Genomic DNA, 27,847 nt, shown 5'->3' on the forward strand with positions numbered 1-27,847 from the left:
AAAAGGGGTGTTTGGCCTCTCAGGCCGAAAGTCCTTTCTTCAGCTGGATTAATTGTCACATCTCTGAATTAACCTCTTGACCTGGTTGAGTTGGCACAACAGTGAGGAGTCCAGCTACTATTCTGTGTTCTGTGGTGAAATATTCATTGTGTTGCCACGGTAACACCATATACCCATAACTCAGTCCTCACAGGAACCCATCACCAATTCTCAAGGTCTTTTCAATCAAATGTGGGACGATCTGGAGTGCGTGGAATGTAAAAACAGAACAAGAGAAACTTGTAATTCCCATCGCCAGCAGGTGGCGTTACATCTATCCATGGAAATCTCATACTTAGTCTTAATTACATGGACAGTTCACTTTTTAATGTCATAATTTCCCTCTTGTGCTTATTATAAAACAAATTTGTGAAATGAATCCTCATCTGTTTGTATCAATAATGAGCTGTTTTGTGTGTGTGTGTGTGTGTGTGTGTGTGTCTTTATAAATCAATATGTGTGTGTTTTGCAGTCTCAGCAGAATAGGCAACACCTATCGACAAAACTGCGTCCATCCATCACATTCATCAGGCCGGTGAGCCGCTCGCCACGGTTCCCTCAGCTCTTCCATTAGGTCCGAAGTTTATTTGAAGGAAATCTTTTTTTACTTCGGTGGACACAAAGACGCAAGATCTGAGTGGTTGCGTGAAGGATTCGAGCTGTCAACATCATGAGTGCGTGACGTGCCATCTTATTCAAAGCCTCCGAAAAGCTTTCTCCGAGTGTCAAAGCAGACAGGTGATTTTTCACCACAATGGCTTTTATATCAGAGACCCAGGAGAGGATGGAGGGTGGAGGCGTACCTCATGTGAGACACAGACCACTTAGCTGCTCAGCTGGAGAGTCAGTAGCTTCTGGGCTACCGTAGAACACGGCAGGGGTTTGATGTATGAAAGGTGTGCATCAGTCACTCTTAATTCTTAAACCTGTGAAAACTGCGGCTTCGTAATCACGTGCTGTATAACGTACATCTTTCTGCAGCACTTTTACTGTCACGCAGCGCCACTTAGAGCCGTCTTTCAGTTGAAAAGACTGTACATTTTTAGCGAGGTTTCAGGTCTTTTGCTGCCGTCTCTCTCGTGGAAAGAACGACTGTGTTGAAGGCTCCTGCTATAACACACCTGCGGCTGATTCCAGTCTGCTCAGGTGTGTCTGATTCCCCGGATCAGCTCCAGGTGTGGACAAAGGCTGGCGGTTAAGGGTTTCTCCTCACCTTAACAAAGTAGTTTTGGAGCCTGGCCGTGTCATAACTATCGAAAAATGTTGCATTTTCCACTGAGAGGAAATAAAATGTTCAGCAATTTGCCAGCAGAGGTTGGCGCAGGTGCTCTGACAGTGTTCCTGGACATTTGCAGGATTTTGCATTAAAAGTTGCGCACAACTTTTAATCCCACGAACGCTTAACGTGAAAGCAGACGTGAGCGAGCCTGATCGCCACCCATTTCTTCATTCAGGGGATTGATGCAGACACTTAAATGATCATTTGCATCTCTTTTGAATATCAATACAGTATCATGAAAAAAAACATCGCGATATTTCAGAGTATCGATATTTTCTTACACCCCTATGAAAAAAACTACAATCTACAACCAGTTGGATTTCTAAGGCTTTTCATCCGTACGAATCCTCCTTCCTGGGTCATATTTAGGATTTTCTACATTGGTTTGACTTGAGAGTTTTTGTATTCTTTATTTAACTGTTAATGTTTAATGCATTATAACAGATATTTTCATTAAAAAAAAAATCCATGCAGGAAATATTAAAGCACAGAGAAGGGAAGTAACTAGGCGGGAATGTGTAATTACTGTACACATTTCTAAAGTATCTGTACTATTTTTCTGGGAGTAAATATCAGTACATTCTACTCCATGTATTGTAAAAACAGTCTTTTTAACTTTTGTCCCGATGCTCGACGGACAAATTTAGGTAAGACTGCGCATTTGCCGTGGTGATAGAAGTAGTAATGGAGCTCACTTAACAAATATAAAGATAAAGAAGTAATTTTGCCCGTCTAAGACATAATAAAAGCGTTTCTGAACCCATAAACGTCTCTCAAACTGCTTCAAATGGAAGCCCATCCTGCACCTCAATCTTCTTCTTTTCATTATCATTGCCTGCACTTGGTTTCTTAATTCCCTGAATTAACTCCTCTCTTAACATCTGCCAGCGGTATCATTTTTGTCCATATTTCATGGTTTTCATTGGCCTGTTTGTAATTGCTTGAAAGCCCTATTGGCTACAAAAATGCAAATGAAAGGTTTGAAGAGAAGCCAGATTGTGGGAAGCCAGAGAACCAGGCAAATCTGCTGGCTCATGTTTCGTTAGCTCTGGCGATGTCAAGCTAAATTGTACTCAGTAGCGAATGAATATTTTAGAAATATATTTAATAGTATAGCCAAAAGGAACAAGCCAAATTACTGGGAAAAAAGCTTTTTGTGTATCGTTCTTAGAGCCAGGGAAACAGAAATATCCTTCTCTCCTCCTCTAGAACCCCAGCCTGCAGTTAGCTTAGCTGCAACGAATGCGAGCTAACGGCGGGGCAGAGAGAGACGTCTTGTAAAAAAAAAATTAAAAAATCAGCAGAACTGTGAAAAAAAAAAAAAACTTGAAAATGATGCAGTGTTATTTTATCAGATACCTGTAACCACCCTGATGTGCTACCTGAGAACTTGAGAACAGAGGCCCAGGCACTAAAAGCATATTTTTAAAGAGTGTTTTAAGATTGCAGTACATGGATAATACAATACTTACTGCCTATAATCAATGAAATTATGGTCCCTGTAATTTATTCTATCAGTCAAACATAAATTTAGTAAATAAATACTGACATGTAGTGTAGTAAGAAGCATAGTACAAACTTCAGAAGTCCCAAGCCAGCTCTGATTCTTTGTATATTCCAGTGCAGATAGACCAGGACCAGGTTCTTTCCTCAAATAAGGAAACATACAGGTTCTTTTCTGACCCAGGAGCAAATGGATGTAGGCCTATGGGGGTAAACCACCTGACCGCAGTCCTACTCAGTGGAGCAGGTCTTTACTGACTATGAGTCGATACCACAGATGTTTATTTATTTATTTTTTGCCGTAGTCCGGTTGGCGCGAGTGCGGTAGAGGTCATCCAACGTGTTCGAGACTATTCAGACCAAGATGGATCCGAGCACACGATCTATGACACAGTGCGTCACTCTTGATATTGTAAGAGTTTAACCTCCGCATTTGTGAGGTGATAGAGGCGCCGCTTCACCTGCTCGGGCTTTTACTACCAATCGCCTTCATAAGGGATGAAGAGGAACATTTATCCACTCCACACACCTTACTTTGATCTTTCAGAAGTGTGAGCTGTGACTGAATTACCACGTCATCGATTGGACATCCCCCCCATCCCTCTTCCTCTCATTCTGTCTCATTAGCAACAGAGAGGTGAATCGCCCCTGAGCTCTTGCCTATTTTTAAGGTTCTCTGCCTCATTCACTGTTGATCTGTTGTATGACCGACTGGTGTGTGTTTGTGTGTGTGTGTGTGTGTGTGTGTGTGTGTGTGTATGCTCCGTTGGGTTCATGTGTGGATGCTAGTATACATGAATGTACGCTTGCGAAGAACTAACCCAGTTTTTCACCGTCGCGCCTGAGCAGCTAATGAGCCCGGTTGAGGCGCTGCTATTTAATGAAGCGTGTGTGTGTGTGTGTGTGTTTGTGTGTACAGTATGTGTGCATGGACGCTATAATGGAATATGATGACTGTCCTGGCGCCATGGATCCAAACAATTATTTCAGTACCTTGGTTGAGGATGTGAGATGTGTGACACACTTACACATGTGTGGCCCTATTTTGCTCTCACTCCCAGACAAAGAGACAGTGATGGCAGGACACGCACACACCCACACTACAAAAGAATTAGCACACATATACTCTGTACGTGTGAACGCATTTACATGAGGTTCTAATGAGTCACGCTGCCATGTGGTATCGGAGCCCTGCATGTCAGACATTTCAGCCTGAAAGGCCTCGTGAAATTAGAAATGCATGTTCCCAGTTTTAACTCTAAATTCATCTCCTGGTTTGAGGCAAATTCATGTTGAAAAATCAGTCAAATTCCTGTATTTTCTCATCCTGGAAACAACAAAAAAATATTTCCCCCGTCTGTCGCTTGATGCTCCACGGCCCCAAAACACATTTTCTCCCCCCCCCCAGACTCACAATGTGAAAGAAGCGGCTGAAAAACGGAGGATTAATGCTTCTGATCATCACAACCCCCGTTAACAATGCCACATTTGAACAAAGAACATTTGGAAAGCCACACCAACTATTTTAGGTTATTGGCTGTAAAACTGGGGATCAGTTGTTTGAAGCATCACGTAATGTCTGCTAAATGAGGGGTTTTCCTGCCACTGTTGCACCCATTTGGTCTGCTAATATTTGAAAATCTGCAGGAATGAAATATTTAATAATCTATTGACTCTCTTAAGCAGAGAGCCGGGGAGGGGGGGGGGGTTATATGTGTGTGGGGGTCAGGACATCTTCAGGGAGTCCTGGGTTTGTCAGGGGAGGTGCTACGAAACCGATTAATCAAAAATAAAACCAAAATGTGAATTAACACCCAAAAGTATTGAAATTATGTACCAACCCATGGGTGGAAAACAGCCCAGCGGCCAGCGTGTCTGTATCCGAGGTAGCTAACTCTCAGGGGGAGTGTGCCTCTGCTGGCTCGTGTAAACACGTTAGCATGCTGAAACAAATTGCTTCACATTTGCAGTATGTTAACGAGGGAGCAGAATTTGTGCTGTCATATAAGTACATGTTGTGTCCTGAGTCATTCAAGTGGTTGTCTTAGCTTGTAGCTACTTGAACTTGAACTCTCCCAGATCTTTGGCTCCGTCTCCTGAAGACTCCCCCGTGTGGTCTTCCTCGTTTTACTCTGTCAGTCAACGCACCATCTGTCCACATCACACCCTCCCAACTTTATCCCAATGGCAGACGTTACTTTTAAAATTCATAAAGACCGACTTGAGTTTTCAGCATTGACTCCCGACAAACCTTCTGACAGAAAGTAGTTTGGCTACATGCAGTGTTAATGCACGTTGTGCTCAGTGCCAAACAGCGTCTAATCCTGCCTGCTGTAACCCTGCTTTCTCACGTGCCTGTTCGTCAAACAGCAAAAGCCCCCGGGTCTGATACCACCCCTGGAGGAGACGCAGCCGAGTCAGTTAATCCTAATCTAAAGCTGATTATGTTGCCACGACAATCAATTTCCCAAAAATCCAAGCGCCAAATGAAAGCAACTGGACTCGTTTGAATTTCTGGGTGACATTTAACCTTTCATGCAAGGCTTATTCAGTGAGAGACGGAAAGGATTTTCAGAGAAATTCACGTTCATTTGAACTGATTTATAAGGAGATGTTGATGAAAGCGGATATTCACCAGAGTTGATAAATTTAGAGCAACTCCTTGGGCTGCTGGGTGCTGAGCAACCTCGACTTAAGTGTGGATTTTTAGCCCTAAACATCATCTACCACCTGTTTGTCTGAAACCCAATCAGACCTTGCCCTCAGCGTAGTGGTACGTTAGAGCTTATAACTACCAAAAGGTCCTCCAGTTCCTTTAAAATCAGGCTATAATGCCCATCTGCCCTTGAACCTTTTTTCAGTAAATTCTTGGTTATGGTCTGTTTTGCATCCCGATGAACTTTTTGAGCAAAAGTCAGAATTGGCGAGTAATAAACTCAGGGATGCATAAACACTTCGTCTGAATCTGTCTTTGCAAACGGAAGCCTGGCACGCACGGCCCGTGTTTGAGACAGCAGGACTGCAGCATGCAGCCCCTCAGTCCAAGGTCAAACTTGGGAACAATAAGCCAGGGTCAGCTCGCCCTGCTGGCCTCAACTCAACCCCTCAGTTTGCCCGACTTCCCGCTCAGTGGTTGCCAGCAGGAAGAAAGACATCCCCGTCTGATGAAGTGTAGAAATGTAACACCTGGACACTCTCCGAGAGGACTGGGCCTCCCATCATGGTCTCATCTCATTTTGGATTTATTGAAGCTGATTACAACAAAACAAAACAACAACAAAAAATGAAATCATTAAAGTATAAAATTTTGGTGGCAGTGGGAGATGACATCACTGGAAATGACCACCCAGCTCCTTCTCAAGTGTGGTCAGAAACAACTGAAGAACCAGTTACCATGACAACACGGGCCAAATTTAAAATTTCACCATACAACAGTGCTTTGTTGGAAAAGGACTCCACGCGGTCAGGTGTTCACCAGCCTTCACGTATTTGACGAGAGTCCTGGCCTGAAGACACCGACAAGCTGGAATGATGTGGCATCACTTGATTTACATCAAAAACCTGAACGTTGTTCGCTGGTGTCTCCATGGGACGTACAGCCATGAAAATTTTAAATATAGCGGGAAATTAAATGTAGGGAAAGAGTGAGTGCAGCTTTAGTCTGCTCCTTCATGCAAGACTCGTATTCTCAGGTTTCGGCTCCTTCTCACTCTACGTGTGACAGACACGCTTTGCTATGTCTGTGTGTGTGTGTGTGTGTGTGTGTGTGGGGGGGGGGGGCTCATTGTTGCTTCAATCGAGGCTGGAGCGCCACAGCTCGCCTCAGCAGACAAATGCTCCCTCTGAGTGCCTTCACATTTTTTTGGATTGCCCCAAAATGTAATACCCTCTTCTTTAGCCCCTGCTGCTCCAACCACCCCCACCCCACAGTCTGGTGCAAGTTGGCCTTTTAACAGACAAGTGGAGAGCAGAGCGACTCCCCGGTGGAGGTAATAATGCAAAACTGAAAATGAGCTTCATAAAAGTAGGATTCACTGCTTAGAAGCTGTGAGATAATGACGCTGTGCTCTCAACCCTGAGCCGTGACTACACCTGGTTGTGTGTCTGAGCCCCACGTCTGGCATTTACGTGACTGACAGCACAATCAGATGATTATAGACACAGAAATATCCGACATGATCCCTGGGATGGCGTTGGCTGTCAACAGAAGGAAGCGCCGGGGTGTGAGTAAATAGGCTCATCCATATTTATCTCTGGTGTTGTTAAGTTCTACCCTGCCAGTCAGCGGCAGTCAACTGGAGCGTCTTAAACATTTATCAACCTTTACAAGCATGTAATGGGACGCCTGCCAGCCCCGTGCCAACAGATTAGAGGTGTAATCCGATGAAAGTTTTAAAACCCGATCTTTGCAGGTGAGAGCGGTGGGGCAACACGGAGGAGCAGCAGTGGAGGAGCAGAAGAGCGACGTACTGAGCTGGGAGGATTTGAATTATGTCGATGAATCTTGGCTTCTGCTAGCATACAGCAGCATTAGCATTGTGTTCATTTGTGGCAGGAAAGAGAGAATATGAAGATGCCTTATTAGTCTGCTCCTCCTCTCATTTTCTCATCGTGATTTTCAATTAAATTCCCTGTTTTTTTAATTATTTGAGACACTCTCACTCACTCTTGAAAGGCTGCCAATGTTATTACGGAGCCTGAATACATTTGAAACACGAGTCCTCCCTCTGTTCTCTGCGCAGACAGCATTAGGTTTTGATTTGCTCCAAAAACATCCAGCGGGACTCAAGGAGAACTGAGAAGATTTGTGGTGCCAGAGGTCAAACAGCAAGGTCACTGTCGCCTCACACAGTATCAGTCTCACTCCCATCAGCGTCGTCTCACTCTCAAATGTCCGCTGGTGTGCGAAACATGTGAATGTCGTTTTTTTATACAGAAAATTATACAAAACAAAGTCACATTCATGCAAAGAAGCATTGTAGTGCATCCCAAACATGTTCATCTTCGCTGTCAAATGAAGCAGTGACCCAAGCTGGATATTTGAGCAGAAGTCGAAGGGTTAAGATGAACTTCAGGGCAAGCCGATGAGTCTGAGACTGAAACTGAACTCTGGTTTTCGTCTCCGGTGCTGAACCAGATACTTGGGCAGCACAACAAAAGGCCAGGATTTACGCCTCTGTTTGGTTTTAGGGCAGAACAGGAGACCAGACAATTCAGCGGAGACTTCAAATGAATCAGTAGTTTTCCTGCACCTGAAGGACACGGTGCTGAGGCTAGTGACTCAAGAAGGGTGAGACTGAACCTGAAAAACATGATACACACTTTTTGTTATTGTTGTTTCCAAAGCTAACAAATCTTAAAACTACATTGTGTAACTTTTGTCTCCTCCCTCTGGGGTAGAAGAAAACTGAGAGGTCTCATTGACGCCTTCACAGTCAGGTTCCGTCCTGCTTTGGCTGCAGCGACTCTGTACCAGGGAGGCTTCCCTGGACCTGCTGGACTGGTTCATGGGTCAGACCCCTGGTGTGGTGGTGCCAGGCAGCGTTGACGAGGGTTTTTTTTTTATCAGGAGCAAAGTTGGTGTTGGGGATTTGATGAAGGGTTCTGAAGGTGACGACCAGGATTTGGTAAAAAGCCTCTTCAGCTGTGGCTAAACCTTGTGGACTGGCGTCTCCGCAGGTATGCTAGGGAGGGAAAGGCACCACAAACGTAATCAATTATGGATCAGCGAACCTCGCGTGAACTTGCTTGAATGTAAGCGATGCTCATTTATGTGAAAGTTAAGCACAGATGTTTCACCCTGCTGGTTGAACTGTCAGAATCAGGTGTATGGAAGATGTTTTTTACGGAAACACACAAGCGCAGCGGCGCTGCTGTGTAATGCCACTTCAGAAGCCCTCCAGTGCAGATTTTGAGAGGATGAGTGTTGGTTGAGTGGTTTGGTTTTGGCAAACCTGTGACATGAGGCCCCCAAGCTCCCTCCCTCCCACTGGAAAATCTTATCAGTCCATGAACTGAACATGGCGGCCTTCCATCAGCAAGTTGAGCTCTCTAATTCCAGAACTAACGCCGCTTCACATCTGGCCCAAAACACCTGTGGCAGAGGAACCCTCCCGGAGCTGTCACATAAGCAGCTGATTGGACTTTTTTTTCTCTGCCAGCAGTCAAAAATCTCCTCGCACCACCAGCTCGTCTGCTAACAGGATTAAACCAGATCACGTTTCAGTAGCTTCTCAACACCGGCTACCTGTTGGTCTGAGGTTACCGCCCTCTGACATCCATCATCAGATGTGCCTCCTGTCTGTCTGAGGTCGTCAGAGGGAAGAAAGGGAGAATATTAGAATATGTGCCATTACAAGCCAAGGAGTCCATGCAGACACTAGATTTTGACCATAATTATATATGAAATATCCATAATAAAATATACATATACACAATACATTATAAATATATATATATATATATATATATATATATATATATATATATATATATATATATATATATATATATATATGTTATTTTTAAAAAGAGGATTGTGGTACAGTGCAGCTCTAGGGATTGTGAACATAAATTTGTTAGCAAACTGAGTTGAAGTTTTTTAAAAGAAGAAGCTAATTTTATAGATTTACTTTTTTCATCATTGGAGTCGCCCTCTGCTGGCTGTTAGGAAGGAAAGGTGTAATGCACTCCAGAATTACTACTCAGACCTGGAAGCCACTTCACTCCGTTATACTGTGTGTGTTCTTTTTTAAAGACTGATTGTAATCATGTTAGCCATGAGGCCTCTGAAATCCAGTAATCTATGGCGTTCGGAGAGTGAGAGATGAGATATTTCTCCTTGTTGTGTGTCGCAATTTTGATTACAAGCCTGATCTAAACGTGCAGTAGGCTTAAACCCAAAAACCCTCAGAGGAGAAAAAGGAAGTGAGATTAAAAAGCAAAAAAAAGCAGCATCCCTACACATTTTTGAATATTAACTTTCACAAGTTTTTTCAGGGAACACTTTCAAGGTTGTACGTAGGTGATTTTTCACGTGTAAATAGACGTGTCGGTCAGAATCCAAGATTTACCAGCGTGGATTTTACTGAAACTAGTGACAAGCAGCATGCTTTGATATGCGAGAAACAGTTATTTCAGTCAATCAGCATCAATAAAAAGAGAAGTTTGAATCAGTCGATCTCAAGTGAACCGTATACATGCTTATATTCAGGTAGGTGTGAAGCAGCCTTCCTTGACTTTTACAAACATTTCTGACTTTTAGCTACTTGAAATTAAAACAAAACTTTTCCAGGCCTGGAAAGTGCTATTTTCACATTCCAGGACTTCTTTTCCAGGTCTTTCATGACCCCGTGAACTCTGAAAATATCATAAATCCCCTGGAGGGTGTAAAAATAGGCTCATCTCTTTTTGGTGCATTGGTAAAAGCACGGCGAGCAAATGAGAACGGTCTGACATTTCATACAGAATGAAGAGGTGCAATAACATTCCTGCCATGAAAAACATGTAAAATGTGTGTGTGTGTGTGTGTGTGTGTGTGTGCTGTGCAATAGCTGAGCCCTCCTTGCTTTAGTAGCTGGCTTTGATAAGGCTCTTAATGCTGCTTTGTTCTTCTCTTTCTACTAACTCACTGTATAAAGCAGGTGGACCCTCAAGGTTACTTTGAATGCAAACTCTGAACCGTCTCAGTGCTACAGGACATTTGCAAATCCCTGATATTTGTGTGCATTTGGTTTTGGTTTCCTTTGACTTGCTGACTCAGGTGACAACCATTTCAAGGAGGCTCTGCTCACTCAAACACACTGACTCCATTCCTCTAGAGGCTCCAAACATCGATGGACTGTCTTGATTCTGTCCTCAGTTGCTCTCAGAGCTTGTTGGGCTTTTTATAAATCGGTCCCAGTGTGGCTGCGACTCCTGCTCTGTGTGTCTGCTAAACACGATGAGTTTAAGCATGGGTCTGACTCTCACTCCTGTCAGGGGCTACTAAACTACTACGACTGCATGTTTTGGGCCACTGCTGCATACACGTTTCCTTATAAATCACCTGTCTTCTGTTCTGCATTGAGGAGAAGAAAAAGACATTTATTGTTCTACAGGCATTTTTTTTTTTTAAATAGAATAACTCTTGTACTTGACAGTTGTACTCCACAGCTACAGGAATAGTTTATTTGTGCTACACCTTGATAGTTCAGGTTTACTTGATTATTATTATGTTGCATATACACATATGTGTATATGCATGTATACATGCATATACACATATGTGAATATGTATGTATACATGCATATACACACGTGAATATATATGTATACATGCATATACACACGTGAATATGTATGTATACATGCATATACACATACGTGAATATGTATGTATACATGCATATACACAGGTGAATATATATGTATACATGCATATACACACACGTGAATATATATGTATACATGCATATACACACGTGAATATATATGTATACATGCATATACACACGTGAATATATATGTATACATGCATATACACACGTGAATATATATGTATACATGCATATACACACGTGAATATATATGTATACATGCATATACACACACGTGAATATATATGTATACGTGCATATACACACATGAATATATGTATACATGCATATACACCCGTGAATATATATGTATACGTGCATATACACACGTGAATATATATGTATACGTGCATATACACACATGTGAATATATATGTATACGTGCATATACACACATGAATATATGTATACATGCATATACACACGTGAATATATATGTATACGTGCATATACACACGTGAATATATATGTATACGTGCATATACACACATGTGAATATGTATGTATACGTGCATATACACACATGTGAATATGTATGTATACGTGCATATACACACGTGAATATATGTATACATGCATATACACACGTGAATATGTATGTATACATGCATATACACCCGTGAATATATATGTATACGTGCATATACACACATGTGAATATATATGTATACGTGCATATACACACATGTGAATATATATGTATACGTGCATATACACACGTGAATATGTATGTATACATGCATATACACACGTGAATATGTATGTATACATGCATATACACCCGTGAATATATATGTATACGTGCATATACACACATGTGAATATGTATGTATACATGCATATACACCCGTGAATATAGATGTATACGTGCATATACACACATGTGAATATGTATGTATACGTGCATATACACACATGAATATATGTATACATGCATATACACACATGAATATATGTATACATGCATATACACACATGAATATATATGTATACATGCATATACACACGTGAATATATATGTATACATGCATATACACACGTGAATATATATGTATACATGCATATACACACATGTATATGTTTTTGCTCTTCTTTTCTGCTTTACCTGTGCCGCTGTAACATCTGAAATTTCTCTGCTTTGGAACTGATAAAAGAACATGGTAGCCGTTATAGCGCCCTTGTTAAATAGGTTGGTGTCATTCCCTCTTTGTATTCATGTTAATGAAACTAATGTGTGACATCGGACCTCAACCACATCGCTGTCACACATATCTTCACATTTTCCACTGACAACAAAAGGAGTGTTCAGTGTTTTACGCTGCAGAGGTGTCTGTATCTGCTGGATAACTAGGTGCTTTTTATTCCTCTGTAAAAAGCACCTGTATTTACTTCCTGTTATCTGCCATCCGGCCATTAGAGATGCTAGCACGCCAGTGTGGCGTCGCTGATAGCTGGTCCTATTGTTTTGTGCCTTTTATCTACGCTTATTGTGTGCTATAAGCTGAGAGATCGTCCAGGGTAGCCCTGGATAATGACTGCTGGTGATGGATGAGATGCAACTTGACAGAGTGACACACACACACACACACACACACACACAGACCACCTCTTTGGCAACTATTGCATGTAAAGCGTGTGTTGTGGGTTAAAAGACCTGTTTGTGTGTTTGAGTAGGTGTGGGTCGACAGAGGTGTGTGTTTGAAGTGTGTAATAAATTGGCCTGTCTGTCAAAGAGGACTCACAATGTGGTTTCAACCATTATTGTACCAATTAACGATGGTGAAAAACATGTGTGTGTGTGTGTGTGTGTGTGTGTGTGTGCGTGGTGTTTTTATCGAGGGGATGTGAAGTATGCTGCTGTGTGTACCCAGTGGATCAATGTATCACAGTGAGAGAAACGCTAATGAGGATCAGCTTTCATATATATATATATATATATATATATATATATATATATATATATATATATATATATATATATATATATTCTCCAAGAGTTCTTACATTAACTTGTGTGATATCAGATCTTAATTTCATCAAATTAGCTTGACAGAGTGACAGAGAGGTGTTTTTGTCTTATTGCACTAAATCAGCTAACTGGGTTCCAGTTAATGTAAATAACTAACGCAACAATGAAAATGTAGTTGCAAGAACAGATACTAACACATATAAATGGGGGGGGGGGGTGTTGCTCCAAGTAGAAGAAAATAGCTCATCTATGCACATTGATTTTGCAGCTTTGCCTGCCAGTTAATCCTTTTCATCTCCACAAAGGTCTGTCAGATCTTCATGTATTTTGTCATCATTATGCAATTTGAGGGTTGTGGGTCTTTATTATTCACATCAGATTCTCAATGATTTTATCTGCCACTTCTGAAAACTGGAGATTTTAATTTAACCGAGCAAAAATGACTTTTCTAACAGGACACATCTCTGGGCATCTCTGCCTCGAAGATGAGGGTCTCCTCAATCCAGTGTATGAAAACCAACTCAGTTATGAGTCACTTTGTGGAATCCTGCAAAGAATTATGAAACATAACCTACTTAGACTGTTTGTCTACTGATATAATCCCACAGGATGACTGTAATTACTATGCAGAAGATGCTCTTCTGCTGAGAGGGGTGTCTGAACTAGCATTGTCCTAATGTGATAAATGAAATAAGAGTGATCGAGAGTCTAAAGGAAGCGGCAGACTTTTTAATTTAGCAAATAAAACGCAGGAGACATAAGCACCATGTACACCTGTGGCTGTTGAATTAACCAGTTGATCCCATGGTGACGAGATGAGGAGCTCCCGTTCAGGTCCGTTTTCAATGTCACAAACACACCAAAAAGGAGAAAATGGCATGAAGAGTTTGGTCTCTTGGGTTTCTTTGCGCTCTTTGGTTTGGTAGAACGCAGTACGGAGGGCACTGGTGGTGTTTCTGTGGCTTAAATCATTTGGTCGCGTCTGTTTGTCAAACTCAACACAAACATTAAATTTATTGAATTTGGCAGCAGATGCCGCAAGCTTTCATCACCTGCATGTATCTTGCTCGTCGGATGTAGACGGTTACAATGTTTTGCATTTATCTGGGTTTTGTGTTCTTGGCAACTTGACATGGTATCTCCCAGGTCCATTACGTGTTTTGGTGTAATCCTGAGCAGTCTGGTGTAGCTAGACAACCCTCCGTCTTTGGTCCTGTGTTTTCCTGTGTGTTTCTGCTAGTGCGCACCCTTGCTCAGTTGGTGTTCCTTTAGCAGCCGCTAACAGCTAAGCCCAGGTTGCAGCTACCTGAAAGTAACATCAAGGGGAAACAATCACGTTGAGATTTGTTGTATATCACCAAAAGAACCGAGCAGACCGGTATTATCATGTGATTCAAATCTGGCTGTTTTCAGTCTGGTTGCGACTAGCTAGCGAGCTCAGAGGCTGTTGTTTCTCGTAGCGAGGGGGACCTCACCGTGGTCGTGACTTGATCTGCACGTCGCCAGCAAATCAGTGCTTCTTTGGGATTAAGACAGGAAGAAGGTTAGTCAGAAATATACGAATTGAGAGGAAGGGGGAGTTCTTCCTGCTCTGTTTTCTTTACTTTTTTTTTTTTTCTATTTTCAGCCATGTATGTTCTGAGGGTCGTCCCACAGAGACGAATACAACTAATTACACCACTGCAGTCTCTCTCTCTCGCTCTCCGTCTGTCTAGTCTTAATGAACTCAAATCAGTTAAAGTAGTTCAAACCAACAACAGCTAATGGCTCTAATCCCTGTGTGAGGAACCTCAGTTACTCTCACCGACAACGCTGGTTGTGAAGGAGGGCACCTGATGGTGTGTTGTTACACTCGGTCTAATCTGGGCTGGATACGTCCAGGAGGGTTTCCAAACATTCATGAAGAGTTTGCAGCCTACAAACCTCTTCAGTGTTATTGTTCCACTCACAGCGCGTCAGCTCCGCCGCTTTTATTTATACCTTCAGTGGGATTATCTAATCACACCAAAATAGAGCACAATCACCTCATTTTGTCTGATTATTTTGGGCAGGCGATGTTAATTTATCGTGATCCATTCGTTTAACGGTGTCGTATTATCTTAATCGTTTTAAAAGCGGGCGCATAGTTACAGATAGCGTTGATTTATTCAGTCATTGCGGCATCGTATTTGCAGTGTTTTTAATTTATTCCACCAGGAGGTTCGGGCCAGACTTCTGTTGGCTTTCAGCTCAGAATAATTGAAGAGAGGCTTGATACTAAAGACAACTCTAATACGGTACATTTCTCAACAAAGTTTCCCTGGAATCATTAATTCAATCCTTACAAAAAGGGTTCACAAATGAGTATATTTAATACTTCACAGTTAGCTTTGTCATATCAGTCCCTAACCTTTCACCTCCCTGGAAATGTAACCAAAAACAAGGGAAGCCCAAGAGAGGAAACACCTGGCCTTTCTGGATGACACCATTTTGGATTTAATCATCAATGGAAGCACAGAATAACATCGAACAACAGACAAGATGTTCCACAAAGAAAGTGGGAAGTCAAAAGTGGCATAATTAAAGTGGGACTTTACGTGCTTACAAGTCCACTCCTCGAGCCCTCAGAGACATTTTTTTGTGTCACTTCCTTGTGATTGCCACGTTTATTTGGCTCGCCAGTGGAGGCAGACTACCAACAACAGCCAAACGGTCCAAAACGTCTTTTTAACGAACTCTCAATCTCATCATCTGGTGTAGGGCTCATTTTCATGGTAGTGCAGAGAAGGATCATTTGATTCAGCTGAACCAACTCACTCAGGCTAGTTCGTGGTAGTGCAGAACAAGACTGGTTATAGTTGTTTTTTGCCTCAAATCTAAGGGTTTAGGGATCATTGAGTGTACGGCTGGATAAAGAGGACATGGATTAAACCGGTTGATGGGCTCCAGGTTTGTTTTCGGATAGTTTTGTTGTTGTTAGCTTGTGGCAATGGGTCGCCTTTAGCCTCAAGCTAAAGGTACATGGCTGGCTCATGCTGCATTCTGCTGTCACACAGAAGTGATGGAGGAGGGAAAAACCTTTGTGAGCTGAAGAAACCTGCTTGTGAGTACGTGAAGGTGAAAAAAAAGAAGAAGCTGGGGTCACATGATTAGACCCAACGCACCACTATGAATCACTCTTAACACAAACACGCCATTGACCCATATATGAAGGGATGCCGTGGATCTGTAGCTCACGTCTTTAGGCTTTGATGACGTCAATTATCTGGGCTCTGAGGAGTCGATACAACAGAGGTCAATCCAAGAGTTCTTTAACAAGCAGCAGTGAGATGTATTACAGTTACCAAGAGAGAGTCTCTGTCCCTGGTGATTCATTCCTACCTGGGAATCTTCTGCATAGCTGTTGTTTCAGTCCTGTAGAGAGGAATCTGAGGCAGCCATTCCCGAATAACTCTTTACACAAAGCAATAAATCTGACAGATTAGCACTGAAAGCTAATTTATCATCCACAATCTCAATAACTCAATTTTAACCCTGCTGCCAATAAGGGGTATCAAGGCATTGCTTGTATAAATGAAAGATGCTCTCTTCGCTCAGCACAGTTGTGACCTCAGCGTTATACACATCTGCCATTATTTCTGAGTACGTTTCCATTTGCCTGTTCATGCTTTGAATAGATGACATCGCAACAATGTAGCTGTGACCTTATTTTAACTATAAAGAAACATTTGCACAAGATAAACATCCATCTCTCTCTCTCGCTACACACACACACACACACATGTACTTAAGATCTGTTTACTCTATTGTAATGCTGCTGGCTTGTTGGAGATTAAAGCCACTGGGTAAAAAATCCTACTGCCACTTTACCATCAAAGCCCCCCCCCCCCCAGACTAAGCCCCTCCATCCGTGTTCATTGTTAGATTGTTAAATAGCTTCTCAAGATTCTACAATCTGCACTTGACCACAGTGGTCCTGACTGAACTACTATTAATTATTGTTGGATTCAGTGTGAGTAACGGTGCTGAGCCTCCTTCAAGCTCCTAATGAAGCTCTGAAATCCATCAGGCTGCAGCCTGTGAACAAACAAGTCTTCCTCGCTCTAATAACATCCTCCTCTCTCAGCTCCCTCGCTGCACGAGGTGTCAAATACTGCTGAAACAATGTCTCTCTCTGGAAATGTGGCCCTGCACATCTAAATAAAGCTGTAAGGAATGTAAAAGTTGCTGATGTCTGACTAACAAAAAAGGCTTGACTTCCGCGGGTAGCTGTAGCGAGCAGCGCCGGGGCACGTGTCTCCTCTGATCTGGAGCTCCAGGCTCTATTCACATTCACTGGCTTATTTTTCTGCTGCTGCCTCTCACAAAACAAGGCGACACTGCAGCATTGCACGCTCAGGGGTGTAATAATACCACGCACACCTGCGGGGGAGGGAGAAGCTCCATGGCCATCTCAAGTTGCAGCGTCATGGATGGAGAACTGAGTGGCGTGAGCGGCGCGGCAATAAAGAGCTGAGAGATTAAGGGGATAAACTGCTCATTTTCAAGTTCTTTGAAGGAATTCTCCCCTCTACTGCTCTCTTCATTTAGCTCTGCCAATACTTTCAGGGAACTTCTGGGGAGGGAAAATCCCCCCCTGGGTCTCCATCTGTCCGATGAGGCAGCTGAGGTATGTGTCTACGGCGGGAGTGCTGGAGGTAAAACTAAAACACAGGGTAGTGCTGATGCGCTCCTGCTGGCGTTCCTCTACGCATCACTTCGCTGAGTAAGAATGTGAGAGATGCACTTTCATCCTCACGTTAACATTCTTGATGTGGTCCAGTTTGGGATGACACAAGGCCGCGTAGAGAAATGGCCGCCGAAGCCGACATCCAGTCCGAGATTTAACGCGGTCGTGTGATCTGTCACTGGCAGTGGCGTATAACTGTGTGTTCACAGCCTAAAAGAAGTTTAAAATGTTCCTAAACAGTCGTAGTGCGGCAACATCAGCTGCTCTCTCCTCCTCTCTCAAGTTATTCACACAAATGATGCCAGTAATAAGAAGCCATCAAGCGACCAAACTCCTCAGAGTAAAGCGAAGGGGAAATTTGCTTTGTATTATGGGTGAATGCAGCACTGGAGCATTCTGATGAACTCATCGTTGCCTCACGTGTCCATTTAACTACGTTCCTTTCTTTTTAATGGGTCTGTATTGGGACTGTTTGAACGTGGCTGGAGGTGCGGTGGTTTTTTTCAGCAGAGGCACTCGCAATGATGCGGAATCACGGCAGAAGTAAGTAAGGGGTGAGCCCAAGGGAAAGTACGCCCCCTTGGGGAGGCCTGCCATTCTGCACAGGCGCATGTGAGCCCAATGGTTGGGTTCAGGAGCTCCTCCTTGGGAGTTGGTCTTTGCAGTTTTTGTCCTGCTCCTGCTCTACTCTGGTTTGAGTGCTGGGTAAAAAGTCGCTCCTCTGCACTGATGTGAGGAAACAGGAGGATGAAGCAGAGAGCAACACTCACCATCTGCCACGGGGCAGCATTGCTTACTTCTCCAGTCATCCGTCGCTTTTCTTCACTTACTTTAACACTTAATGTATTCCGTACTGAGTAATAGCAGGGCTCTCATTAGCATGACTAAACTGGATGATTGGGATAATGATGTCAGGATAAAATGAATTAAGTCGGACTGATTTAATCGTTCTTCAAGCACATGGCCAGGTTTCTCTTTTGTGAGCTTGTAAGACATTTTTAGCAAGAAGTGGAGGGGGCAAACAAAAGAGGAAAAAAGAAGAAGACATGGAGCTACTTAGTGAGCAATCATTCAGAGGAAATGTGTCTTTTTCCATGGACATTCAAAAGAACATTTCACTTGCTGATTTATTCATCTTGACTTATTTTGAGGACCGTGGAGAACCAAGAGTTGAGAGCAGCAGTTATGAACCAAAGAGAGCTGATTCATGGACGAATCCTGTGATTGGAAACGGCGTTTGTCACACCTGTGGCCACGATCCCTTCAGCTCAGCTGGCAGACGTCTTCAGGCCAGACTCTCAACAAACGTGCGACGTTTAGAAAGGATCTGATCAGTTATAGAGTTCTTTGGTGAGGTCATAAAAATGTCCACCTCGTGACTCCCGCCTGGTTTCCAGCTCAGTGGGAGTGAGAAAGACTGAGACAATCGTTTGAAAGTTTGCGCAAAAAAAAAAAAAAAAAAAGTGTTTCTATAAGGTTGTTGGAGTTGATTAGCTGCGCTACTTTTGTTGGAAGATGGCGGTAGAGGCAGCGTACCCTAACATGACTGCAGTGACATGTAGGAGAGGCAGAGGCTCCAACCCAGAGTCAACACAAGTAGCATCCCTGGCAGCATATTCATGGACGAGCCTGACATCTGCCCTCACCTGTCTGTTGTCGTTGGTACCAGCCATGTTGTTGAGCATTACGGTGTAACCCGAAGACGCCGTCAGCAGAAACAGGCGACACGTGAGTTGAGTCAGAACTTAATTGGCAGATTTATTTCCATCTCCCAATTTGTGCAGTAACTCTTTTTGGGTGAGACTGAAATCACGTCAGTCAAGCGTCAAAGCGTTTTGGCGATTGTTTGTCTGGATTTTGTCCTTTTAAAGCGATTATCCAGAATAGACGTTAAAACAGGGAAACCCAGACACTATCCAGGCAAAAACTCTGTCTCCCCAGTCACACCCCACAAGTTCTTTTCTGTTCTGACCAAATTTGAGATGGATCTGGTTGACAAACTTGGAAAGTTTAGGAAACGCCACAAACTCCCTGGTGGAGGTAAGAATTGTCAAGTGTAGCTACTGTACTGTGAGAGTCTCATAGCCCTGCAACCCTCTTGGCCGTGGTGTCAGTCCCTCTTATCTTCATTGAACAACATTCTAATCCTCGATGGTGAACCCCTATGGGGTTTCATAATTGGTTTCTGAGCTCCTGTGCACCCACATACGCTGTAGGTGCCTTCTCACAACTGAATGGTGAAGCATTGTGTAAGAATAAAAGCAGTTTTTCTGATATATCCATTGGAGGGAGAAAAAAAAATCCAAGGTTAAAATCAGCTCATGCACTGGAAAGAAACTTTTCTGGCTGAGATCGTCAAATAGACCAAGTTCATACAGGAAAAGCAGAAATGTGTGGGTTTAAAATATGCATAAAACTGGTGTAACTTTAGAGAATCTAAACTGAGCTGTCAGAGAGAGCTTCCACTACTCCATGAACGGAGAAGAGTCATGACTAAGAAGAGTTTAAAAGCCAAGGGAGTGGGAGTTTTGATGTTAGATTGGGTGACAGGGTAGCGGCGGTCAGAAATAATCCAGATCAAAAGCTCAAGATGAAGATTTCCTTCTGTGTGAATCATCAGGGATAAAAATTCACACTGTGAAAACAGCAGCAGATGCCAGTTTGTGAGTGTACAAATTATCTGACTGCCTAATTAGTCTTTGCCTGGGTGTCACTCTCAATCTGGAAGGAGTCATCGACTGCCGGGTGTCAACCAAGCAGATGCTGCAGGGAGAGACCACGAAGTACGATGCAGCCCCCATGAATCTGTTACTCCTCGGTGACTCCAGAACGATGAGCTCCTGCAAGCGAGTTCAGCTGGATGTTAGTGCACATCAAAGTCTTTGTGGATTACTGAGCGTACGGCTGGATGAAAGAGATGTGGATTACACCGGCCGATGCACTCGAGAGACTGCTAACAGTCGTTTATTAATGAAAATAGGTTGTTTTTCCAATTTCATTTTCAACCTACAGCGTCTGCTTATTCTTCTGGGTAAGACCAGACTGTAACAACAACAAAGTCTCACCCCCTATTTGTCAAAGAAGGACGTTTGGTGAAGTCCCCCTGCGTCCACAGGTGATGTTGAGGGTACCCCCTCTGCATCGCTTGACAACGTAGACGGCAAATCTGGCATCGCCGGATGATGACGAAAGGGGATTTTCCATGCAAACAAGACGGTGTTGCGGTGGTAACCAGTCCCTAACCCTAATCCTAAAAACACCAAGAATAGTTGATAAACAGAAGGAACAGACGGAAGTGAGGGTCTGGTGTCACCGGTAGAAATGGATGAGAACGTAGCGGAAACAACCATGTGACGTCACAGTCAACCCCAGATAAAACCCTCAATGTCGGCTGACAACACAGAGGGGGTACCCTTCATGTTGGCTGTGGACGCCAGGGGGACTTGACCAAACGTTGTTCTTTCACGAATGGAGTGTGACATTGTGTTGGTAAGCAACAGACTCCCTCTAGTGGCTGTAGTTATTATGCCCACAATAATGTCCAAATGTTGGATGACAGCCCCGGATAAAGCCCCAAACATGACTGTAATTGAAGTTATATGGACTTGTATGAAATTTTCTGAAACTTCCAGATATGATCTTCATGGGATCATTAAAGCTGCATTTATAGCTGTTGGGTTTGTCTCATTGAATTCCCTCAGCATCCTTCTGACCATCTTAAGTGTTCTCCTGAGTCTCAGTGACAAATAAAGACACGCTAAAGACACTGTAGACCTCTGCCAAGACCAGACCAGTCTAGAAAAGGGAAAACTTTCTTCAAGTGAATGCGTTCTTTGGCCCCTGTTACACTCCTGCACCAAGTTCAGTGAAAATCAGCCTGGTAGTTTTTATGATCCTGCAGACGGACTAACAAACACACACAAGCTCCTCGGGAGATGTCTAAAAATAATTCACTCATGGTTTCTCCGGTTCACAACATCCTGTTGCTGCGGCGCGTTGAGAGGTTGGGGTCTGGTAAAGAAATTACACAGAATAAGCAATGTGCATTTGAAAAAAAACAAAACAAAAAAAAAAAACTGTACAACTTTTAGTAGTTGGTAGTTTTTAGTAGCTCTTCATTTTTTTTGTCTTGCTCAAGTCATTCTACCCCCCCGGCCCTCATCTCAATGTCTCTTTCCTCCTACGTCTCTCGGCAGTGACTCAGTGTGTGGCGGCGATGGGTTGCAGCCCCCACTACGAATACGCCATAGAGGAGTTCTGCCTGGCTAAATTCAGACTGGACATGCAAGAGCTGGACCAGACACACTGGTGTAGCTGGGAGGACACTGTGGAGTAAGTAGAATGGACACACACGCACGTTTATACTTGAGCTTCAATTCCAGGCTTTGATTTGGCAGTTTCACCCTCTTTGTCAATGCAGGCAGAACATTAAAAGCCTAAAATCTGGCTGTCACTCAGTGTAATCTCTCACAAACTGATATTACTTATGTGACTCTGACATGTGTCAAACACACTGGAGACGCGTGTGACGTGTTTTGACGTGTGTGGCCGTTGTGGCAGGACCCAAACTCAGAGAGACACTGGAGAGGTGAGGTGACACAAGCAAACTCAAATACACCGAAGTGGTGACCCGGCAAGACCCAGGTGGAGAAGATGAGGGCAGGAAGCAGCTGGTAGGGGAGGGACACCAGCCGCAGGGCTGCGACTGACGGGGGCTGATTAGCTGACGAGACACAGGTGAGGCACCAAAAAAGGCAGGAAACTCACAAAGACAGGAAATGACAAGCACACCATGACACATTAGAGAGGAGCTACCAAAATAAAACAGGAACGGAACACTAGAGCTAAAACAGGATGAAGCACAAACTAGAAACACCATCCATCCATTTTCTTCCGCTTACCCTGTTAAGGGTTGCTGGGGGGGTGGAGCCTATTGGAGTGGCTTTCAGGCGAGAGGCAGGGTTCACCCTGGACAGGTCACCAGTCCATGGCAGGGCCAACACATAGAGACAGACAACCATTGGCTCTCCCAGCCACGCCTATGGTCAATTTAGAGTCTGGATGAACCTGGTCCCTCTTGATGTCTTTGGACTGTGGAGGAAGCTGGAGTACCAGAGAGAACCCAGCAGGAACAGGGAGAACATGCAGACTCATAGAAAGCCCCCGTGCACCAGCCGGGCTCCAACCCGAAACCTTCTTGCTGGGGGGCCACCGTGAGGACCACTGCTCCACCGTGCCGCCCAACTAGAAACACACCAGTGAAAAATCAACATACACATGAGGACTTTCAAACAGTCCAAAACTTTTAGTCCATCACTTCAAGCTCATGCTAAAACTAGACATGGTTCTGATTTTGCCCCTTTAAATGCCCTCAGGACCACGACTCGCGCTAAGTAGAGATGCACGGTTGTGTTTGAACACGGTCACTGTGGCGGCACCAGCTGATTAAAGTGACTCGTGCCAGTTGCTACGCGCACGTTCCGCTTTTCCGGCAGTAGTTAGGGTCCTCTTCATGGGTCTGAACCCACACCCATGGGTGCCGGCGGGTGTTATTCCTACATCTGCTGCTATTTCTCAAGACGGCTGCCATGTATGTGGTACCCCTTCTGTGCTGGATGGAGAACAGACACATTCTAGGTCATCGGTGTGTTTGCTTAGTCTCACTCATCCGTGTGAGAGACTGAATATGAGAGAATGCAAATGAAAAGTTGTTAATCAGGTTGAAATAATTAATTTGTCCATGTGGTCACTGACCCGTGACGTTAATGTCAGAAACTGTTATCTGAGTTATGCTTAAAAGTCAGAGCCAAACTTTGATGTGCGTCCATATTTTATAAAACTTTAAGTATGAGTTGAATTTCGGGGCTGTTCAGATATTTAACCCACAACTCATCTCTTCAAGGAAGCAAATATCGTTTCCTCCGTTCACATTTCAGGTAATCCTGTGAGATTGCACATAAAGTTGCGCATGAAGCCTGTTTTTCTTAGAACAAGGTTGTTTTCCTATCAACTTGGGGCTTCTACAGGAGCAGATAGCGTTGTTTGACAGCCCGCTCACGCGTGGTGAGTCGACCTCAGACAGTTGCGCCATTATGACTGATAATCAGCTCCTCTAAGGAGAATCCTAATGGGATTTCTACCTCTACCACAGGCATTTTGGCCTGCAGTGAACCGCCACTTTGATCAGCAGTCGTTAGAATGAGTCGGCGGGCCTCGGCAAACGGGCTGGATTGAAAAACATCAGGCACTTTGGAGTTTTTCTTTCCAGGAGAGAAGAGGCCGCTCCAGAGCTGTTGAGAGCTGGACTGTTGTATCCTTCCATCAGCAGAGCGGTCGCATTTAAAGATGAAAAAGCATTTTTATGCACTGCTGAGGAAATCAGAGGGGAAACACTGAACGGGACATAAAGATCCTGATTGATAAGTGACTTCCCCGAAATTACGGTCTCAAACGTATCCACGGAGCACTGAGAAAAAAAATCAGCATTAGAACAAAGAAAAGGAAGAGAAGTCGAGAGAATGAAGGATTGAATTGTTTCACGGCTGAGTGGGAAATGTCAAGTATCAGGACGGTTGTTCTTCCTTCAAGGAAAAGCTTGCCAAGACGCCACTGGGGATTTCTAATTCAGTTCAGTCTGTGTGTGTGTGTGTGTGTGTGTGTGTGTGAATGCAGCGTCCTCGTCTTTCCTCTGTCCTCAGCTGCCACTTTCAACAGTCACATCATCCTGGGATTAAAGCTAATGCCCCCTCAAAAGTCGAACGCGTACGACCGTAGAGGGCCGTCTGTTCCGACCCTCTGGTGCGACTCACTCGCACTGACAGAGGAGTGGTGGATTCAGGATGTGACGCTAAATGTCCAGTCAAAGCGGAAGCTGATTTCCTCTGTCACTCTCCCCTGCCGCTGATTCGACTTTCCGGCAACCAGTGTTGTCTTGTTGGAGGTGGTTTCACAGATCATCCGACACGTAGAAGAAGAAAAAACAAACAACATTTTGCCAGCAGTGATTTGGTCTGAAAAGTGTGTTTTCTAGCTGCTGTTAAACTAAGGAAGACGACTCCAGAGCAACGTGCTCGTGTAGTTCAAACCAGAGGCTCCTTCTCAGTTACATATTCATCGATCTGAGAATTCTTCGGGTCAGATGTGTCGAAAAATGTTGGCACCTGCTGGTAACTTCTTTTTAAAAAGAGGTTGCTGAGGAAAGAGTCGGACGTCAAGTCGGTCACTTTCAATGTTTGACTCGCGACCTTTCCTATGAAGTTCTTTTCCTCAGGCTGCAGAAATCACCTGCAGCCCCCTTTGGCAAAGCTCATTCAAGCGAGAAATACTGCGCTGCTGATACGCCTCCTTGTTGGTATGGAAATGCCGGGAGACGGAAGAAGAAGGCTGGACCGGCGCAGCCACCACCCCCGAAGGTCAACCTCGTCAGAGCTCATGGTCGAGGCGCCATAGTCAGTCGACAGGAGCACAACGGAAAACTCTCCCAGTGGGATATGAGGTCACGCGGCAGACGGAACAAGACCGTATCACGTGTGTGGGGCTTTTACACAACCTTTTCAGGCTGGTAACACAACACTTCTTTGTACACCTCGCCGTCGGTGTGGAACCAGATGAACATTGGGAGCTGGTCGTTCTCTGAGCCGGCAGGACAGGCAGCGAAAGTGCCACTCAGTGCGTCTGTAGCAGAACGCAGGAAGGTGGCGTACACTCATTCGCCGGGGAGGCTTGAGGCCAGTGTTGGTTTTTTTTATCTGTCAACAAGCAACGCAACATCACAGCGAGATCATTTTCACAGCAAAATTGTGGAATCCCTGTGTGAAAGGGGCTTCTGAGACTCAACCGCAACAGCAAGTTTGTCACGCAAAACCACCTGGGAAGTCCTCCAAGGGAAGAGTTTGGAAAAGGGCAGACACTTTCTGGAAAAACTCATCAGGGGATCGGATGGATCACCTGTCAGTCACGAGCTAACCTCCACCGCCAACCGGTTTTCCATGGTGAAAAGCCTTCGGTTGCGTTCTTTGCTCTTCTTTTCGAAGATGAAATACTCTCCATTCCTGATAAAACTGATGGAGCATCTTTGCTAACCTCTTCAAGAACCGTGAACCTGCTGAACCACGCCCCCATCTCGAAGGACGCTGAACCAGCCAGGCGAAATGGATCCCGTCGCGCTCTCGTGAATCGAGACTCACTGTAAACCCTGATGCTGTTGACCTCTGCTACAGAACGCCTCAAAGCTGTTTAAACCTGGGTCTCATGAGGCTAGGATTGTTTGGCTCTGTGCAAACAACCGAAGCATCATTCAAGTGGGGTACTTGTTTAAGGCGGCGCGGCGGAATGTAAATGGAAAAATGTGTAAACCGAGGGGTACTTCTCCGTATTTCCAGGCAATTTCAACATTACATTTCTCCCATTTTCTCCTGCTGAGTAGAAAACAGCTGCAGTCTTATGGTGAGATGTGAAATTATCTTTCTGAGCTCTGTTTCTTATTATTCTCCATGCCAGTTTACATTTTTCATACACCAGTAATTCCTGAAATAGACATTCCTCCTATGTGCGCTGTCTTCTGCAGAACTTTCAATGGCTGTATACATTATTAACTACATGTATGTGTTTTCCCCTGGAATATACCTGCTTCCATTATATTTTACAAGCTTTCACACACACACACACACACACACACACACACACACACACACACACACACATACACACACACACACACGAAGGCTCAAGTGTCAAACCGACTGTGCATGACTGCCTTTTTTCCACCTTAAAACAGATTTGAATTAAATAAAGTGTGTCATCCTCCCAGAGATGTTCCCTTGTCTGGAAAAGCAGCAGCAGCATGTCTTTCCTTCTCTTCCTCTCAACTACAGTCACACATTGTTCTACTTTTCTCTATTCCCCTCTGCTGCATACGTAAAGACTTTCCCCTTTGCTCGATAAAACAGCGTTTTGCTTGTGCTGTGCTGCCGTACTATTAGGTTGTATCTCACTGATGCTGATGGGCATTGGAGTTTTATCTCTGTTGCCCTTTAATTCATCTCACGCCAGCAGTTATGATTAAGCCTTAATGTCTCAAAACACTGTGTTATGTGTTGCGGTGTCAATCTCATATTCAGCAAACGTAATGAGAAATATGTTGATGCACGTTAGCTCCCCAGAAGATGCATATCGTAAATAATATCATATATTTGCAGGGGTGAAAGTGGCCCTTTGGGCGCACGCCGCCGCCGAAGTTTTGCGGTTGTTAATTGGTTTTGGGTGATTTTTATGACAGTTCTCGGGTGTCTGTTCCCCACACAAGTGCAGCCCCCATAGCCCCACCCTTCCTGCGCGACCCCTGGAAATGCTTTGAAAGCTGCTTTTTACAGTAACTGCCCACTGCAGTGCTGACAACAGGGAACAGGCAGACATGAAAAAAAACGATCATCAGTATCACTCAAGGATTTCTTCTTCCTGTAGGTTCTCACTGGCAGACTCCACAGAGACAGTCCCTCCCTGGAACTCACTCTCATCATTGAGTGGCTCTGAGTCTCAATCTTCCGTGGGTCTAATTTTGCTAACTTTTTCTCTTGCTTCTTCAACGCTGTCACATTTTCTCCTAAACATGTCACTTATTTTACGTTGCATTGTGCCAAAGCAGGTAGCCAGCAGCCGAGTTCTTTGATTTTGCCCTCTGTTTTATTTTCTTTCTCTTTTTTTCGTTCCGTGAAAGCAGAGCACGTGTGGTTTGAACCAATCAAAGCTAACAATGCTGGTAAAGCTCACGCTTGTCCAAGAAAACAAATTAGGAAGATTCTAAAACAGTAACTGGAGGTCCGTGAGTACGGTCGGCTCCTCACACGCTCCGGCAGCACCTTCCACTGATTTGATGAAATATTCAAATTGTGGTTGGAAACATATGAACATCTCTCAACAAAACCTGATTTTTAGGAGCCCCGCCCACTCTATGCTGACTTTCTCCCAATACGCTGACTTATTTGTTCGTTCAG

The 27,847-nt window shown here is 44.0% G+C and overlaps 1 protein-coding gene across 1 annotated transcript in view; it reads left to right on the top strand.

Annotated features, from left to right (window-relative positions):
- Positions 1-27,847, top strand: part of LOC147251793 (receptor activity-modifying protein 1-like) — a 47,302-nt gene that overhangs the window by 7,539 nt on the left and 11,916 nt on the right. Inside the window, exon 2 of the mRNA XM_086221165.1 lies at positions 22,052-22,187. Within this exon, the coding sequence (XP_086077291.1) occupies positions 22,052-22,187 (136 nt within the window). The remainder of the gene's footprint in view (positions 1-22,051; positions 22,188-27,847) is intronic.

This window comes from Aulostomus chinensis, chromosome 12 (genome assembly GCF_037954235.1).
Source record: "Aulostomus chinensis isolate RoL2024-O1b breed Wild chromosome 12, RoL_Achi_v1.0, whole genome shotgun sequence".
Taxonomy (NCBI): domain Eukaryota; kingdom Metazoa; phylum Chordata; class Actinopteri; order Syngnathiformes; family Aulostomidae; genus Aulostomus; species Aulostomus chinensis.